Below are 18,294 nucleotides of genomic sequence, written 5' to 3' on the forward strand. Positions count from 1 at the left end.
ACTAAAACTAAATATTTTGTTTGTACATCATTTTATCATCTCGAGACAGGGTTGTATAAACAAACATGAGTGGTTCTCATTTCCCTGTAAATAATAAATCTATGGCATCCTTGAATTACATTGTTACTTTATTGCAATACATTTGTCATGATAGTGTCACAAGGAAAACTTTGCTAAAGTTTCCATTAGTACAGATTGAAAAGGTCTATTGACATTTAATAACTGGACAGTCAGTCCTAAAGATCACATTAAACCCCTTTTCTTATTTTAAGCATTGTTATACTTTAGCTATTGAAAAATGGCAGATCTACAAGCTCATATTGCTACGAGCTTGTAGACCTATTTTTGAAGAATTCTGAAAATGTGGCACAAATCTTTGAATACATATTATTTCAGAGCGAACGTTTTTAACTCAAATCTTTGCTTCTGGGGGGGGTTCCTGGAACAACATATTTTCAGATGGGGGTCGGCAGCATATTACATATATAATTTTTGGGGGTCCTTGACATGACATTGAGAACCACTGATATAGAAACGTGAGGTTTTTCCAGAAAAAAATATATTTTTTGAAGACAGAAATGCAATAAATGGAGGAAGAGGAAACCTACCAAATACACTTGAAATACAATAAGGAGCAAAGCCCTTCCAGAATAACAATGACACATCAAGGCACTAGGCTACTGCAATGTTACAGCCGTAACGCTGCCCAAAACAAAAGTATACGCCGAGTTTAACTTATGCATTTACATTTTCGTAACACTATGTCTTCCAGCACTGTAAAATCTAAATGTTGAAAGTCATGCAACAAACATCCAATTTACACAAGAAAGAACAAACACAAATACAAAGAATATAAAATGTAGCCTACAGTCAAGTTTAATATAATACAAAGATGTTGGCATATGACACTGATGTGAACCTGTACTTTATGAACAAAAGCACAACGTCAATGTCATAATATACAATGGCTGAAAATGAGATAAGATTACATATTTATATAAAGTGCAATAAAAATAAATGCAACACAGTGAAGACCTGAACACTTACTAGACCCCAACGTACAGGGGTCTTCAACAGGGGGCGTCCTCAGGGTGTCAGAAATTCTGGGGGATGGAGTTTTAGACCAACCATCCCGATTCTCGGGGGAACATTGGCAGGGAATAGCAGATCTATAAGAGCAGATTTCAACGTGCGGCGCCATCCATGTTTTGGCCATGTCGTGACGTCATTTATGCATCCTACCTGGGTCAGTCCCCCTCCCCCATTCTGAATTCCCATAGACTTGTTTAATAATTTAATAAATAAGAACTGTATTCCAAATTAAACCAAAGAGCATGGCGGTTTGATTAATATGGATATGAAGTATCAACTGACTGCGAAAAAACACTAACACACTAATATTACACACCGACAAATTAGTAAACATTTCGCCAGAAACGGACTGTATCAAAAATGAATGACTATCGTAAACGATACAGAGCCACGTACCTGACAATATCGCCAGGACAGTTTATTTTTGGACCACAATTCTTATGAGATGATTCTGAGATGATCCAATTTTATTGACGTCTGGACTTCGGTACTCTATTGGCGTAGCAGAATTGGCTCAAGAGACTAAAAGCCCAATATCTCACCAGACCCATGGCGGAAATTACCCTTTAGGCTAGTGGATAAGATGCTTCCCAGCGTACGTGGGAGACCTGGGGTTCGAATGCCGGGTGTTGCATAGACGAAAATGGTGTCCAGGCTACTGTGCAACATAGGTACAGAACACACCTCTTCTGCCTACACCAAACTATCAGCTATGCCCTTCCTAAAAAGGTCTGCATATAAAAATAGTAATAAAACCAGTCACCCTTCAGTCTGATTTGTGACAACACCTCTGGATCCCTGTAGATTCTTTCTACAGAAATGTCTTCTTGCGCACACACAACAAAGTCACACCAATGCAAGCCTGACATTAGGAGCTGGCCTTGAACTTGCCAGTAGTAGGCATGCTGTTTCTTCAAGACCGGTGAGCCATTCTTCATGGTCATGTACTTGCAGTCTACATAGCTAGATAAATTGGGACACTTGAACTCTACCAAACCGAAAGGTGGGTACTCAGAAGGATCGAAAACCTTGCCATCAGGAGAGGCTGCCAGCCAGGGAGCATCAGGGTGAATCACAAGGCCACACGGGTGATAATTGATGTTCTTCCTCTTGGCATACTCCATTGCTGCCTCCATCTCCATCGCCAGGCCCCTCTTCATGTCAGCTGTTTGTACGGTGCCCCTCAGAATTCTTGTAGCCAAATTAGTAGCTGAAGTCTGCCCCCTAACATGGCACGCCTCTCGAAACCTGTAGGTAGTGCAACAGTTCATATAATCACAGGGTCATCTTATGCGCTTGTAGATCAGCTGTTTTTGGTATTGTTGTGGTGATTTCTTTATACGTCCGTGATTAGACATGGTAACGCCCCGCCTGCCTCTGAGGTGGTGGAAAGCCTGGGTGAGGCGATATTATATAATACAAGAGAATGACAGCTTGGCACGCGCAACAGTAACTTTTATTTTTTTTAGAAGAGGCAAACATTATTGTACTGTAAAAAGGTATCTTTTCCCTTGATCTTTTTAGTATTAGTACTATTAGACAGAAATCATTATGATTATTATGATCATCCAAATCAAATCATAGTTGTTCAATCAATTATTAAATCAAAGCAAACTGTACAAACAATATTGGTTTGCCTCTTAGTTACAAGTTACTGTCGCGTAAGTTACTGTCGCGTGGCAGGCAGGCGTTACCATGTCTAATCACGGACGTAGAAAGAAATCACACTTGATTGAGAAAGTATTAAATAGGGCTTAGAAAGAAATATAGTTCTTGGTATTCTAATTTAAAAGTAAAAAAACGTTAAGCGTTAATAAAATATTCAATAGTTTCCATACCTGGAAGAGGTCAGTCTTTGCTTGCGCAGCGTCTTCCACTCCAAACTGGCACTCTGCTCCGTTGTTGCTTCCTCAATTTTCTGAGCTGTAGGAAACGTGACCTGAAGAGACTTGATGTGAAGTTCTTCATGTTCACTTAGGACAAAGTCTGGTCTGGTCTGGTCAAGTCTATAATCATCCAGGGGGAGTGGGGGGAATGGTGGAGCATCTTCATGATGCAGTATGTAGCGTGTTTTCACTGGGGGGTGTTGGTAGGACAGAACACTTCCAGCCTGGACAGGTCCAAATCGGGAGTGAACCAAGGGACTATCTGCAGACATCCCCATGGTGCAGACTAATGGCCTGGACAGGGGGTCAAAGTTCTTGTATGCCTCATCAACCTTGAGCACAGACAGGTCAATGAGAGGTCCAGCAAGAGCCTTGTAGAGTGTGCTTCTGTAACACAGATGAGTGACACTAGTTGGTCAACACATTTTCTAGACTCAAGAACTTTGTAGGAAGTATTTCTGCACACGTACAGGGACAGGTGTGTCGTAGCAGGCAACCAGTGTAAATAATGAGACAAAAAGGAGATTGATATACAGTGCATCCGGAAAGTATTCACACTCCTTCTAGTTAGGTAAAATTAGCTTAACCCATTCTGACCTGAGATCAGATTCATACGAGGTTTCCACGGGACACACACTGGTCTGATTAACCCATTCTGACCTGAGATCAGATTCTAAAAAATGTCAGTCGCTCTTCGATTTTTCAAAAATAGCAGACCTACAAGCTCGTAGCGCGCCACTCGGTGGCGCGCTATGAGCTTGTAGATCTGCTATTTTTCAATAGCTAAAGCATAACATGATGCCAACACCAAAATGGGTGCCCGGTCAGAATGGGTTAACAAAATAATCTTGTCATTGTTTATGATTGTCAGTAGACGTAAAACAGCAGTACATAATTACATACCGAATTCCTCCTTCCGATGTTCTTGTCTTCGATGGCTTCATGATGGTCATTTGGCCGACTGGACCGGGTTTAAGCCCCTATGAGTTAATTCAGGAGTGCTTAGATTTATGCTAAAATATGACATAACAAAAAAATATATATATATATATATATATATACCATATTTAACTCACCATGGTTCTTGGCTTATGCCACTGTTGCTCAGTTTCAGTGCAGCTGTGGACGGGGGGGACAACTTTGGCACCTGTCTCTGAGTAGTGAGCAGACTGCAGCAGGAGTGCAACGATGTGGTTGCAAAGTGCAGTTCCAGCGACACACGAACACTGATGCCGAGTCATTATGACTGGCTTTGAATGTTTCAGGACAATCTGAACATTAAAGGGAGGGAAAAAAAGAGGGAAAATTAAATTAGAAAAAATAGATTGAATTTGAATGTTTCAAATATTTTTTGGTAACACATGAGACAATGAGACAATGATAACCCAGCAGTAACTTACCTGTTGAAGACTGCTTTGATACTTACATAATAATTGAGAAGACATACCATGTAGAGAGAACACTGCCATGAACAGGCTTTGAACGAAGAACAAGTTAAAGAACATGCAATCAACAGAAAAATAGGCCATGAACGGGCCATTAACAGAAAGCTAGGCTGTGAACGGGCCATAAACGGCAACGCAGGCAGTTGGCAAAAGTCAATAACTAACACCACAAGGGCTCCAGAGTGCACCCATTTTGGGGATAACATGCACCCAAAAATCTGTACAGTGCAACTACAAATTTCACTTGGTCACACTAGTGCACCTTACATTCAGCAGGTATGTCTATGTGTAGGTGCATCTTTAACAGGGGGTCCAGGAACCCTAGGGGGTCCGACTCCTCAGAGTTTCTACATGGGAGCTGTCAAATCTTTGTGCGATAGGAACCTTTCATTTTAATGTATTTTACCCTTGTATTCCCTCTGAGGGGAGCATTAGCTGAAATAGCAGATCTACAGGCTCGATAACACTCGCACCGTGAGATGTTGTGAGCTTGTAGATCAGCTATTTTCAGCAAAGAGGTTTGTTTGTTGTAGGGGGCACAAAAAAGCAGACTAAGAACACGTTTTTGAGGATTTAAGTGGTTAACTGTCTGAAAATATGAATGTTATATTTGTGTAGTGTAGTGCTGTCAAATAAATCTATGAAGCTATCTATGAAAATGTTTAATCTGCAACACAATTTTATACAATACTGTATGTAGTGGGGGCCTCATTGGCCTGAAAAACGTTGAAGACTCCTTAACTAAATGCTGTACTGGTGATGTCTTATGTACATGAAAAAGATGGGTGCACCAGTGCAACCAACTAAAACGTTAGTCTGGAGCCCTAACCCAACACTGCACCATCCCTAGATTTCACCCTACACTTAAACTGTGAGGCTTCTCGTTCTTCTTCAGTGACCTGTAGCAACAGGCTCTGATGCTGACTTCTCCTGTCAGCTTGTCTTTATTTGAAACTGTCAGACATAAAATATGACAAGATAAATAACATAGATTGACCAAGACTCATGTGTTAGTGTTCATTGTATTCTGTCAATGCAACTTGAAAGGGAAAATTAACGTGACTTACCTTCATAGTTGAATACATAACTGGAGACATACAACCTAAACCCTTTGTCCAATAACGATGTTGAAGCTTTACTGCTCGCCTTTGCGATTCTGTGGACATCAGTCACTTTCATTTTTGGCAGTTCGTCCAAGCATCTTGTGTAGAAGAACACATCTGCGGCAGCCATGGCTGAACGAAGTAGCTACACCTCAGTAAAACGATGCCTAAACCTAACCCTATTCTTAAACCTACCCCCAGTAAAACTATGCCTAACCTTAGCCCTGGTCCAGTGCTAACAGCGAGTCTCTGGGTCGGCGGAAAAAAGCTGGGGCGAGATGGAATTGTGGCGACCGGCCGGCACCGGACCTGTTACCCAGTGGTAGCTTGTAGCTGGCTGACTGACTGGCTACGTTACTACACTTAAAACTAATAAATAACTGAGAAACTGACAAAACAAACGATGAAAACGAACGGTACGTACATTAACAACATAAACACAGACTTGGACAAAAAAAAGTACAACAAAAACGAACAATTTAACTTAGTTAAAACAGTATCGGAATAAAGCTATGATATTACTGAAGCAATCCCCATCTGTTTTGCATAGACGCAGAAGTAAAGCGGAAGTCCCGGCCTGTGTAGTTGGCTAGACTCCGCCCCTTACTAGACTTTGTGCAAGAGGAGAATATGGGGCATAGGGAATGATTTCGGACGCAGCCCTGGTGTCAGGTTTCAAGTGAATGGGGGCAGGGGGGTGGAGCTGGGTGGACCACGCAGTGTTGTTTGTTTACAATAAAGTTTCAATAGTCACTGTACAATACTTTAAAACAGTTGTCATGTTGCACACAATCAATTTTGTCATAGCAGCCGCCTGTAGAAACCCCTCTCCTCCCCAAGCAGCAGCCCACAGTTCCCGCACCGTGAGACCGCACAGTGAGAATGCTATAGCATTGCAAGAAGCTAAGGCTTAGCTGCTAAGCTAACAACACCAGCCATGGTGGTGGTGATGTTAGCTAACTTAGCTTAGCGTAGCTTGCTGCTGCTTGGCTGTTCAACTTCACTTCATCTCTGCCTGTAATTTATTATTGTGTTACCCTGACACCGGCGCTGTGTTAAAAGATGAGTCAATAATATAAAAGATAAATGTAGTAAGAACAAGCTGTGAATCAGTTCATATCTTACCTGCTGTGTTTCAGGGCTGAGATGCTTAACGAAGACACTGTTTTCAAACGTTTTACTTTTATTATTAAAGTGTTTTCAAACGAGTGCAAACAGAGCGCTCTGTGTGCGTGACTGTGTGTGTGTGTGTGTGTGTGTGCATAAGGGTTGTGCGCATCAGCGCATGCGCACTAGCCCTGCTGGAGCCTGGAGCGTGCACTGTGCACGTACCATAAACGGTCACTAGGGGGAACCATGATACAGAATGTGCTGAGGGAGGAATTCACAGGGACTCAATTGGGTCTGAGTAACTGAATGGACCATAAGGGTTGGGATCACTGGGTGGACAGTGGACACTGTTTGATTTGAGAAGGTTTAGTTTAAAGGTAGAGTAAGTGATTTCACTTAATTCAAATATCACTTATTTTTTTGTTTTGTTGTGATAATCCTCTCTACTATAGAGTGTGCTGACCATATAAGGAGTTCCTCCCTGTACCCAGTTAACCCCTGGGGGTCAAAAAACCATAAGTTTCGTTTTTGACTCTCTATCCTGATTGGACGAAGGCTTAGGTCCCACAGCCAAAAACGAAACCTAAGGTTTTTTGAGTGAAATCACTTACTCTACCTTTAATCCGTTTTTGTCTGATCCACACACGGATCAGAAGGGGGCGGTAATGCAACTTTTTGGATGCCAACCGCCATAAAACCCCAAGAAGAAGAAGAAGAAGAACCATGATAGTGTAATACAGTGGGGAGCAGCTATGGAACTATGAAAACTCTCCCATTGAGATTTACTGAAATATTTATTTATATAAATATAGTCTGGATTTACGGTGGTGAGGTGACCACCGGAGCTGAAATAACGTTGAGCGGTGGTGAGTAAAAACAGAGGGAAGGGCTGGTGGTTTGCTCTGCACCGCGGCTCGTGACGTCATGTTGTAATCCGGTGGTCACCTCACCACCGAAAATCCAGACTAAAGGCCTATTCATAGTTTGGATTTTCGGTGGTGAGGTGACTGAGTAAAAACAGAGAGAAGGGCTGGAGCGGTGGCGGTGGTTTGCTCTTCACCGCGGCTCGTGACGTCATGTTGTAGTTCGGCGGTCACCTAACCACCGAAAATCCAGACTATGTATGAGCCTTTAAGGCTCATACATAGTCTGGATTTTCGGTGGTGTCGGCTCGTCAGACATTTTCAGTAGCACCGAAGAGACGACTTTAGGACAGTACGTACCCGCCCCCCCGAACCTCAAATGACATATCACATTGTAGGCTCTACAGCGCCGAACCGAATTTTATTCGGCTCTAAAATAGGAGTATGAATAGGCCCTATGAATAACGCTTTAGTCCAGGGATACTCAAATAGATTTACCTGTGGGCCACATTACAAAAATGGCAAGGGGCCAGGGCCAGTAGATAAAATTACGACATTAATGATACTTGATAACTTCTCTCTTTCAATTGCTTTATTTTCGCAAAATGTATCAAAGTACAATGTGCATGCACACAATATGTAAATAAATAAATGTGTTACATTTTCTTGCATAAACACAAAGAGCTGTTTCCATAACTGCACAAATTATTGCACATAACATGAGTAGCTGTTATAATAACATAATAACATAACATGAGTAGCTCTTTGCCTGCCTGCCTGCCTGTCTGTCTGTCTGTCCATGAGTAGTTATTTGTCTGTCTGTCAATGAGTAGCTGTCTTACTGTCTGCCTGTCTATGAGTAGCTGTCTGCCTGCCTGTCTACGAGTAGCTGTCTGTCTGCCTGCCTGCCTGTCCAATTGTCCATGAGTAGCTGTCTGTCTGCCTGTCTGAGTACAGTGAGTAGCTGTCTGCCTGCCTGCCTAATTGTCCATGAGTAGCTGTCTGTCTGCCTGTCTATGAGTAGCTGTCTGCCTGCCTGCCTAATTGTCCATGAGTAGCTGTCTGTCTGCCTGTCTATGAGTAGCTGTCTGCCTTCCTGCCTGTCCAATTGTCCATGAGTAGCTGTCTGTCTGTTTATGAGTAGCTGTCTGCCTTCCTGCCTGTCCAATTGTCCATGAGTAGCTGTCGGCCTGCCTGTCCAATTCTCCATGAGCTGTCTGTCTGCCTGTCTATGAGTAGCTGTCTGACTGCCTGCCTGTTCAATTCTCCATGAGTAGCTGTCTGTCTGTCTGCCTGTCTATGAGTAGCTGTCTGCCTGCCTGCCAGCCAGCAAGTTGGTTAACAGAAAATAAATTGTTATGGCTGAGTAAAATAAAATACAATAAACACAATTTGCCTGAAAATAGATTACCCAGCTATGACCTTTTTCATGAAAAAAAATGAGTAGTGATATGGCTGACTGAGTAAAATAAAACAATCTACCTGAAAATAGATAGCTATAAGTGAAGAGCAATTTCCGCAATTTCCGCAATTACCATTTCCGCAATTTACGCAATTTCCATTTCCGCAATTTTCATTTCCGCAATTTCCTCAATTTCCATTTCCGCAATTTCCGCAATTTCCGCAATTTCCATTTCCACCATTTCCGCAATTTCCGCAATTACCATTTCCGCAATTTCCGCAATTTCCATTTCCGCAATTTCCGCAATTTCCATTTCCACCATTTCCGCAATTTCCGCAATTACAATTTCCGCAATTTCCGCAATTTCCATTTCAAACTATTAATGGCAGCTGGGTTTCATCATTCAAATAAAATAGAATTCTGTCCGTTTAGCTATAAAATTATGTCAGGGAATAGGGATACACAGTATATGTCTTTAATTTGCATTGCATCTCCCCCCCCCCCCCCCCCCCAAGCTTTTATTTTCGTTCGAGTAATAGTACAACTCTAATAGTATTACTTATAATAATGTAATTAAAGATAACTTCATTCAGATTTATTTATTTTTATTTCATTTTCCAGATTTTCTTTTCTTTTTTGTTTTAGATTTTCATTGGTGGGCCAGTCATAATGGTCCCGCGGGCCTGATGTGGCCCGCGGGCCTGAGGTTGAGTATCACTGCCCTAAAGGTCTCCACACACACCCTTGGCGCAAATTCGGATTTTTAAACAGCGTTTCTTCATCGGTCGTCCGAAAAACACGGCCGGTGTGCAACCACCTTAATGGTTGGGTGCATCAATTTGCAGTGGTGGAAAGTAACTAAGTACTTTTACTTAAGTAGGCTACTGTACTTTTTGAAAAAAATTGAGGTATTTGACTTTGTACTTTACTCGAGTATTTCCAGTACTTTTACTTCACTACAATTATTTGAAATTTTTAGTTACTAGTTACTTTGGAGATTTTAATTTTGATTAGAAAACAAACATACATCAACCACTTCAACGCTATACATCTTGGCAATTCGAAAATAGCCGATCTACAAGCCCACAACGTGTCGCATATTTGTGTAAAAACTAAATCTAGAATTTGTCACAGACAAGGACAAGTCTCGATGGACACGTTCATATTGATGACCCCTGTGTGCTGAAGTGATCTCTGTGGGCTGAAGAGTCAGACCTGTTATTAATTTTGACAAAAAATGTCCACCACAAGCCAGCGTGGCAATGACCCCTGCAGTTATCAGATGAAGATCAGTTGGACCGAAACATTGTTCTGTATAAAGTGAAGGACCGGGCAGGACCATTCCTTTTTGTCAAGATACTTATATACAAAATGACAAGAATAAAGTTAAATGTATAAATCCTAAAAGATAATCGATAAGAAAATACAAAGATCACATTAAAATCTATAAAAGTGAGTTTTAAGAAGTGATTTAAAAGACGATACATAATGATACATGAAGTAAAATATATATTTTTAAAATACATCCACAAAAACAAATACCACTTCATTGCCCTCATTTTACAGACTAGTATTCCCATGCCTTTCCAAGAAATGTACTATCCCTGTCCAGGCAATAAGTTGTCACAATTAAACGACCACTTCACCACTTTTCAACCTATCTTCATATAGTAGGTTCTCACAAATAATCATGAAAAAATGGCGCAATCTTTTTCTACTCAGTCCGTGTCTCATAGGAGGGCTGTGGGCACTTCAGAAACCGTCTTCCAGTGACATCATCGATGGGGAATACAAGCTAATAGAAACTGCAGGCTGAATAACGTCTATGGACCCCCAATTAATGGCATTTCTATCTCTGGGACCCCAATTTATATTGTAAAATCAATGTTAATTTAACTCTGAGAGTGTACAAACAAACTATCATTTAGCTGGGGGTCCCCTGGAACTCCCTCAAGGACCCCAGTTTGGGGACCACTGCTCTACATGTAGCAGTGGCTCAGAGCCTCTGCCTGATGGCCTGGTTATGGGTTGGTGCTGTAATGGACAGTTGACAATACAGTAAATGAGAAACCACATTGTAATACAGAAATACAATAGTATACATTTATCAGACAAACTGTTATAGCACAAGATCTGGAGAAAAGGTATATACAATCACACTGTAATTAAAGCTATAGCCTGTAACCTTTTCAATGAAACAAAAGTTCAATTTGATAAAGATTCACAACACCCACTCCATGAATTTCACACCCTAAAGCCTTTTCTATCCACTATATGTGGATATAGTTATCTTTGGCAAATTACACTCATTGTCATTTCATAACCATGTTGTCATTGATGTCCTGCTTTGGAGGTTTGGCTTGTTCCTGTTTTTACTGTTAATGTCATTATCGATTGCCTGATTCCCGCCTGCGTCGTCAGTGTATAAGATTTGCCTTATTCTTTATCAAATACTTTTGATAAACGTTTGCTGTGACTCTGCATTTGTATTTAAATCGCTCTGCATCCATGACTGAACTGACATGAGTCCACTTGTATAGGGAGCAGGCTGATTGGAGAAGTCTTCACATGTTTGCAATGAGACAGGTGTGTAAATGGGACCGCAGCGTGGTGGAATCATAGATGTAAAAAAACAATGGATGCCTCATTGACCGCTGCAGTTCGTTGGAGCCATGTGTGTCCACATGTATAATTGTATCCATACAATAGCCTACTTGAAGTAGACCTACTGCTTTAGTTCATACTTTAACTTTATACATTGTCTTAAAAAAATAAAAAAAATAACTCAACTTCTCACTGTGTGTGTGTGTGTGTGTGTGTGTGTGTGTGTGTGTGTGTGTGTGTGTGTGTGTGTGTGTGTGTGAGCGCGCGCGTGCGTGTGCGTGCGCGTGTGTGCGTGTGTGATAGTTAAAGTGCCAGTTTTGCACAGCATAATTGTAGCTCAAAAATAAATCCTTATTAGGAATAAATTTGCCTCCTGTGTGATATAGCTTAAATATTTTAACATTAATGCTGGTACCACTGCTGTACAGCTGCTTAAATTGTGCTGCCTACCTACTTGTTTGAAGTGAACTTAAGTCACAGACACTATACTTTACACTTTTCTTTTAAAAGCACTCTGGTATCTGTATTCGGTATCGGTATCGTCTAACACAGAAATTGTTGGATCGGATCGGAAACGAAAAAAGTGTATCAGGACATCCCTAATAATAACATACTAAAAGAGGGGAAAAAGGTGATAAGTTCTGTAAATGTGGCATGCCGAACTGAAGCTACCTTGCCGAACAAATGAAAACTCAAGCTGTATAGAACAAGTAAGACCTTGAGACTGTCCTCTGGAAATTAAGCTCTAAAATAACCATAATTGTGACTTATAATAAAAACCGGCCTTGAAACACAGAAAAACATTTAAAAATAACATTTGAATGGAAGATTAAAAACAATGCATTTTATTTCAAGAATGTTTAATTTATAAATGTTTACTTTATATAAAAAACAGCTTTTACTCAAAGATACTACTGTATTATTATTATTATTATTATTATTGTCTATATTTTGATGAGAGATATTATTTTCTTTTTTTAAATATAGGCTATACATCAATTCTTATCCCATAATCTTGCAACCCATTTTTTCACCCAGTGTCAATTATCTAATGTAATCCTGGGCGCTATACACTCCCTCAGATCTGCCAACGTGGGGAGAGCAACGGAATGACTTCATGCTACCTTCAATGCATGCAGAGTCCAAGGAGTTTCTCCCGTTGGACGTTATAGCTTGTGGAAGGAACACGTTATTCCAACCAGCTTCTTTCCCCTCCATCAGGCGCAACGACTGGCCAGGGGGGGGTAGTATAGAGACCAGGATTACTGCATGTTTTTTGTGAGGGTCCCTACCCTAGGCCAGTAGGCCTATAGGGGACACAGAGAGAACATGCAAACTCCACACAGCTGAGAGATGTTCTTATCATTCTTCTTTCCTGACTGATGGAAATCATTTACAATCATTCCTTTTGTAAAAAAAAAAAAAAACATGACAAAGAAAGAAATATATACATGGGGCGTCTCTGAATCAACCAGGATAACACAACTTAAAATACGGTATACGAAGGATCGGACACAGATCTTTGACCTGATGGTCAAGATTCAATTCATCCCCTGAGCACGCAGGCCGGCTCTATTAGCTCAATGGTAATTAAAAAAAATGTGCGGGTTAAAATTTGGGGTAGAAGAGTAGTTAGAGAAGTTAAATAAATTTAAATTAAGCCTTATTTTTGCTTGACCACTTTCCCTTTATAAAAGCATCTAAGGCATAATCTTCTACCTATGATGTACGCATGATGTGCATTAAATAATAATTCTATGAAACACACCATCACGATGCCGCCCACATGGGTTGACACCCCAAAGATGTATATGCTACGTTTGCTTTCATGACATACAGGCAGACATTAGATTAATATATTATGAAATATATTTGCAAAAATAGCTAAATATTCTACAAATTAGCGTGTTGTGAGCTTGCAGATCGGCTATTTTAGCTTTTTTACGTATAATATATTGGCTTAAGTTATTAAAACCATGAAAAACACCTATCTCTATTGCCAAGCCCTCTCTGTATATGTTTGTCCTTTTGACTTACGAAAAGCTTCCTGGTTTCAGGAAGGGGGTTATACCGGGTTCATGGTAGCAGTCACCAGGACGTTCCACACAAACAAAGGTAGTTTGTCCCCTTTTCAACTTTCTTTTCAACCAAACAGGTAGCCTACATCATTTATGTACAACAAAACAATACAGTAGCCTACACTGTCAGCATTTGTCAGTATCAAAATCTACAAAGATATCCCACTAAATTCTTGTAAATGGCAACAATTTAGCATCAGTTCATCATGCACAACACCAAGCCCAGAAATCAATCAGGCTGTGGTGTAGAAAGATATCCAGCAGATGGCAGTATTTGACCACCTCAGTCACTTTAGCGCTCAAGAATGAGGCCATACAGTCTTTTTTCTTTTTTTTTTGTATCACTCCAACATGTCCACATATCCATACTGCATTTGTTCCGGTGGAATTCTGCTTTTAACGTTGAGTCTTAGTGCAAGAAAATGCTTCTCTATGAAATAGCCCTTCATCATTTTCTCCAGTCAACCTCACCCATGGTGTATAGCTCGCTCCTCGCTGTAGGCTCACAGGGATGATGATAAAGAAAATCCAAAAAGCTAATTTGCAGGACTCTGAACTCCCCTGAGCACCTTGTAAAAGCCACACATCTATTGCCAAAACACACATGCTTTTACTTGTTTGGTCCCGGTCCAAATCCTGAACAATCCCTCCCAATTCCTTTCCAAACCACAGTTACATGAAAGGCTTTTGGCTTGTCCTTGAAGCAGAGAGCGAGGAGGATGAGAGGGAGATTGGTTTATGACGTCCACCTGTGGAGAACTAATGAGCTGATCAGCGAGGCCCAGAACAGGGTGACCGACACGGAGATATCCGACGCTCCCCCACAGTCCTTGGCATTCTCCTGGAATGACAATGAATTTGTCTCGTCATTAGCAAAAAATAAATAAATAAATGAAAACAATCATCGTCATCTGTCTGACTACCAAAGCCAATTTTCAATCTAAATCAAGGCAAATGTTAAACGATTTTCTTCTCTTATAATTTTCATCCCACGATTTTGCAACCCATTCTTTCACCCAGTGTCAATTATATCGAATGTAATCCTGGGCGCTATACACTTCCTCTGTCAACCGGGGGGGGGGGGGGGGGGGCAGCGGACTGACCTCATGCCTCCTTCTATGCATGAGGAGTCCAAGCTGCTTCTTTTCACCTGACAGAGGGGAGGTTCCCTGGCTGGACGTAGCGGGTGGAAGGAACACGTTATTCCAACCAGTTCCTTTCCCCTCCATCAGGCGCCCCGGCTGGCCAGGGGGAGGTAGTTTAGAGACCAGGATTACGGCATGTTTTTTGTGAGGGTACCTAGTACCTACCCTAGGGGACACGGGGAGAACATGCAAACTCCACACAGAAAGGCCCTTTCGCCAACCCTGCCTTGGGTATGGGCACTGATGAGGAGGAGAGAACACGCCCCCCAGCGCCCACAGCGTCCCCAGCGGGAATCGAACCCAGAACATTATAGCTGTGAGGCGACATGCAGCACTACCGACTATGCCACTGTGCCCCCGATGGTAGATGTTAAATTCAGGTGGATGTCAACTCAACTTGAACTCATAACATAACGTTTGATTGGTAGGTGAGATACTGACTTATACCAGCAGGTGTTTTGTTGCTTTCTGGCCAGTAGCAGTTGGGGCAAACGCTCTCACACAAAGCATGATTTACTATTCTGTGCCTAATCGTTCGACACGGCAACGCTTTAGCTCGCTTGGTTGGTGGTGCCTCTTCGTGGCTCAAGTTCAACTCAGGCGGAATAGCTGAGGGGCTGATTTCACCCTTAACGCCTCAGAAGCGTAGCCGTCATCAACCCACAGAATGACGACAAAACGTCTGGAGCATGGCTCACCTTAGGGTGGAAGGCATGGCAGGACTGTGGTTTAACATGAGAGCATGGCTCACCTTAGGGTGGAAGGCATGGCAGGAGTCTGGTTTAACATGAGAGCATGGCTCACCTTAGGGTGGAAGGCATGGCAGGACTGTGGTTTAACATGAGAGCATGTCTCACCTTAGGGTGGTAGGCATGGCAGGAGTGTGGTTTAACATGAGAGCATGGCTCACCTTATAGGGTGGAAGGCATGGCAGGATATTGGTTTAACATGAGAGCATGGCTCACCTTAGGCTTAGGGTGGTAGGCATGGCAGGAGTCTGTTTTAACATGAGAGCATGGCTCACCTTAGGGTGGAAGGCATGGCAGGACTGTGGTTTAACATGAGAGCATGGCTCACCTTAGGGTGGTAGGCATGGCAGGACTGTGGTTTAACATGAGAGCATGGCTCACCTTAGGGTGGTAGGCATGGCAGGACTGTGGTTTAACATGAGAGCATGGCTCACCTTAGGCTTAGGGTGGTAGGCATGGCAGGAGTCTGGTTTAACATGAGAGCATGGCTCACCTTAGGGTGGAAGGCATGGCAGGAGTCTGGTTTAACATGAGAGCATGGCTCACCTTAGGGTGGAAGGCATGGCAGGAGTCTGGTTTAACATGAGAGCATGGCTCACCTTAGGGTGGTAGGCATGGAAGGACTGTGGTTTAACATGAGAGCATGGCTCACCTTAGGCTTAGGGTGGTAGGCATGGCAGGAGTCTGGTTTAACATGAGAGCATGGCTCACCTTAGGGTGGTAGGCATGGCAGGAGTCTGGGCGTCGGCGGACCTTCTGAGACCTCATCCTGTTGCATTTCACCGTGGCGTTATGTTCACAGCCGTTAAGAAATCATGCAGTCGTTAATTTGTGAGCTAATGGAAGTCCTTGTGTTCCCGTGTAGCTACAACAGGGGTCTTAACCCATTCTGACCGGGAACCCATTTTGGTGTTATCATCATGTCATGCTTTAGCTATTGAAAAATAGCAGATCTACAAGCTCATAGCGCGCCACCGAAAAAAAAAAAAAAGAATGTTATTCAAAAGACTAATTGACTGGAACTAAATCAAACTTTTGCTGTCAAAATGTCAACAGCTTGGATGAATTATGGAAGGATATATTTGATCTCTTTGGGCTCCAGCAGGATGGGCCCGTACTGGCGGGAGCAGTCGCAGTCCGCCTGGGTCACCACCAGCACCAGGTTACTCTCTGGGATCTGCTGCACCACAAACATCCTGGAGCAGCCAATTAATACATGATTACAGTATGTCAGGTAATGTAGTAATAGGAGAAAGTTGACTTTTGTGAAGTTGTGTTGTGTGTGTGTGTGTGTGTGTGTGTGTGTGTGTGTGTGTGTGTGTGTGTGTGTGTGTGTGTGTGTGTGTGTGTGTGCGCGCGCATGTGCGTGTATTCTTACTTTTGACAACGGCCACATTTGATCAGGCTGTTGGTCTCCGTGATGGTGTAGTCGTACATGAACCCGGGGTAAGCCGTGTCACATGGCTGGAAAGCCTCTGTCCTCTTCTGTTTATGGGCTGGAATCACGCACGCACGCACACACACACACACACACACGCACACGTACGCACACGCAAAGTTAAACATAGTTCCTATATTGTCATAATTGATACTTCTCCAATTTCACACTGTTTGGGCTGGAGGGCCTCAGTCTAGATCCTGAGGCACGCACACTCTTTCTCTCTCTCTCTCTCTCTCTCTCTCTCTCTCTCTTTGTCTCTCTCTCACTCACGAGCGCACGCACGCACACACAGTACTCACATGTATGATATCCAGCCTTGGCTGTATGTTGTCAATGGAGATGCACCACAGATGAGATGGAGATGCATTTCGATGGTTATGATGATACACATGAAACAGATGAGAGTAATAATGACATGTATGGGTTAAAGAAAAGGATTTGTGAACACGGTACATGAAAGTGAAATGACATGCGGATGACATGAATCCCGAACAAACACAATGACATCATGGACATTCCGTCAAAGATGTCACTCAAAGACTTTTGATTCTTTAATCTTAATCTAAATCCCTCCTTTCTCTTTCGTCCGTGGCTATTATTGTCACAGAGGGAGGAGTATAGGAGGAGGGGGGTTGGGGGGGGCTTACCGTCGACGAAATAATCAGAGTGCCACAAGCCGCAGAAGTTGAAATCCAGAACAAACCTGGAGTGACAGGAGGAAAGACGTATGTGAGTCTATTAGTGAAAACGGAACCCGAGTTGCGTTCTGTACTTGGACCGCTTTTTCCAATCCAATCCTTACTTTGTATCTATCAATAAAAAGCAAAAAAAGAAAAGAAAACACGTTGCGTTTTGAGCTTGTTCATCTGGTATTTTTGGCTAATGTTCCTCCCAGATGCCGGGGTTAGTTAAGTCTGTCCCCGTTGTTTGTATCGCCGATCTACAAACTCACATGCTGCGTGTCGTGGCACGTTGTGAGGTTTGTAGATCTAGGATATTGTGCGACTTGTATTTTATTTAAGAGGCGTGAAAACCCCAAGGCAGATTTTGTAGTTTGTTTTCTTCTTCGGGTTGAAAATGACACAAGAGTAAAAAAATGTTTCCCCAGACGAAAATAAAAGCCTTGGTACCAAGGCTACCCTTATGATCAAAATCCCAGCACAGCTGCAGCCAACAAAATTAACGATGGAGTGTATTGGATTTAGTGTGCCCATAGCCATGGATGCAGTGCCCGTACATGTGCAAGCATAGACAGTATTTAGTCAATAAAATGGTCAGAGCACACTGTCACACTAAATCTAACACACCGATTAGGCTGCACTGCTTACATCGTGGTGCACTATAGGGCATAGCATTGGCAGCCATTTTATGGTTCC

General features: G+C 42.3%; 2 protein-coding genes across 2 annotated transcripts in view; both read right to left on the reverse strand.

The window, feature by feature from the left end:
* Positions 1 to 781: 781 nt before the first annotated feature.
* On the reverse strand, positions 782 to 4,188 carry LOC308313723 (uncharacterized protein). The gene is made up of 4 exons (XM_080761011.1): positions 4,055 to 4,188; positions 3,882 to 3,958; positions 2,931 to 3,365; positions 782 to 2,340 (listed from the first exon to the last, which is right to left on the reverse strand). Exons 1-4 carry the CDS (start codon positions 4,055 to 4,057, stop codon positions 1,803 to 1,805), a joined length of 1,053 nt encoding a protein of 350 aa, XP_080617137.1. The 5' UTR covers positions 4,058 to 4,188; the 3' UTR covers positions 782 to 1,802.
* Positions 4,189 to 12,459: 8,271 nt separating this feature from the next.
* Positions 12,460 to 18,294, reverse strand: part of LOC308314374 (voltage-dependent calcium channel subunit alpha-2/delta-4-like) — a 236,686-nt gene continuing 230,851 nt past the window's right edge. Inside the window, exons 40-45 of the mRNA XM_080761976.1 lie at positions 17,566 to 17,621; positions 17,218 to 17,238; positions 16,856 to 16,973; positions 16,558 to 16,673; positions 16,189 to 16,271; positions 12,460 to 14,424 (exon numbers count right to left, since the gene is read on the reverse strand). Coding sequence (XP_080618102.1) covers positions 14,320 to 14,424; positions 16,189 to 16,271; positions 16,558 to 16,673; positions 16,856 to 16,973; positions 17,218 to 17,238; positions 17,566 to 17,621 — 499 coding nt within the window. The 3' untranslated portion in view covers positions 12,460 to 14,319. The remainder of the gene's footprint in view (positions 14,425 to 16,188; positions 16,272 to 16,557; positions 16,674 to 16,855; positions 16,974 to 17,217; positions 17,239 to 17,565; positions 17,622 to 18,294) is intronic.

The sequence above is a fragment of the Protomyctophum bolini genome (assembly GCF_963924005.1).
Source record: "Protomyctophum bolini genome assembly, chromosome: 4".
Lineage (NCBI taxonomy): Eukaryota > Metazoa > Chordata > Actinopteri > Myctophiformes > Myctophidae > Protomyctophum > Protomyctophum bolini.

Bases quoted from the DNA above. Each gene is read 5' to 3' on its own strand.
- LOC308313723 (XM_080761011.1), bottom strand. The intron at 3,366-3,881 runs GTATGTAATTAT...TCTGTGTTACAG, and splicing joins ACATCGGAAGGAGGAATTCG to AAGCACACTCTACAAGGCTC. The intron at 2,341-2,930 runs GTATGGAAACTA...CACTACCTACAG, and splicing joins CAAAGACTGACCTCTTCCAG to GTTTCGAGAGGCGTGCCATG.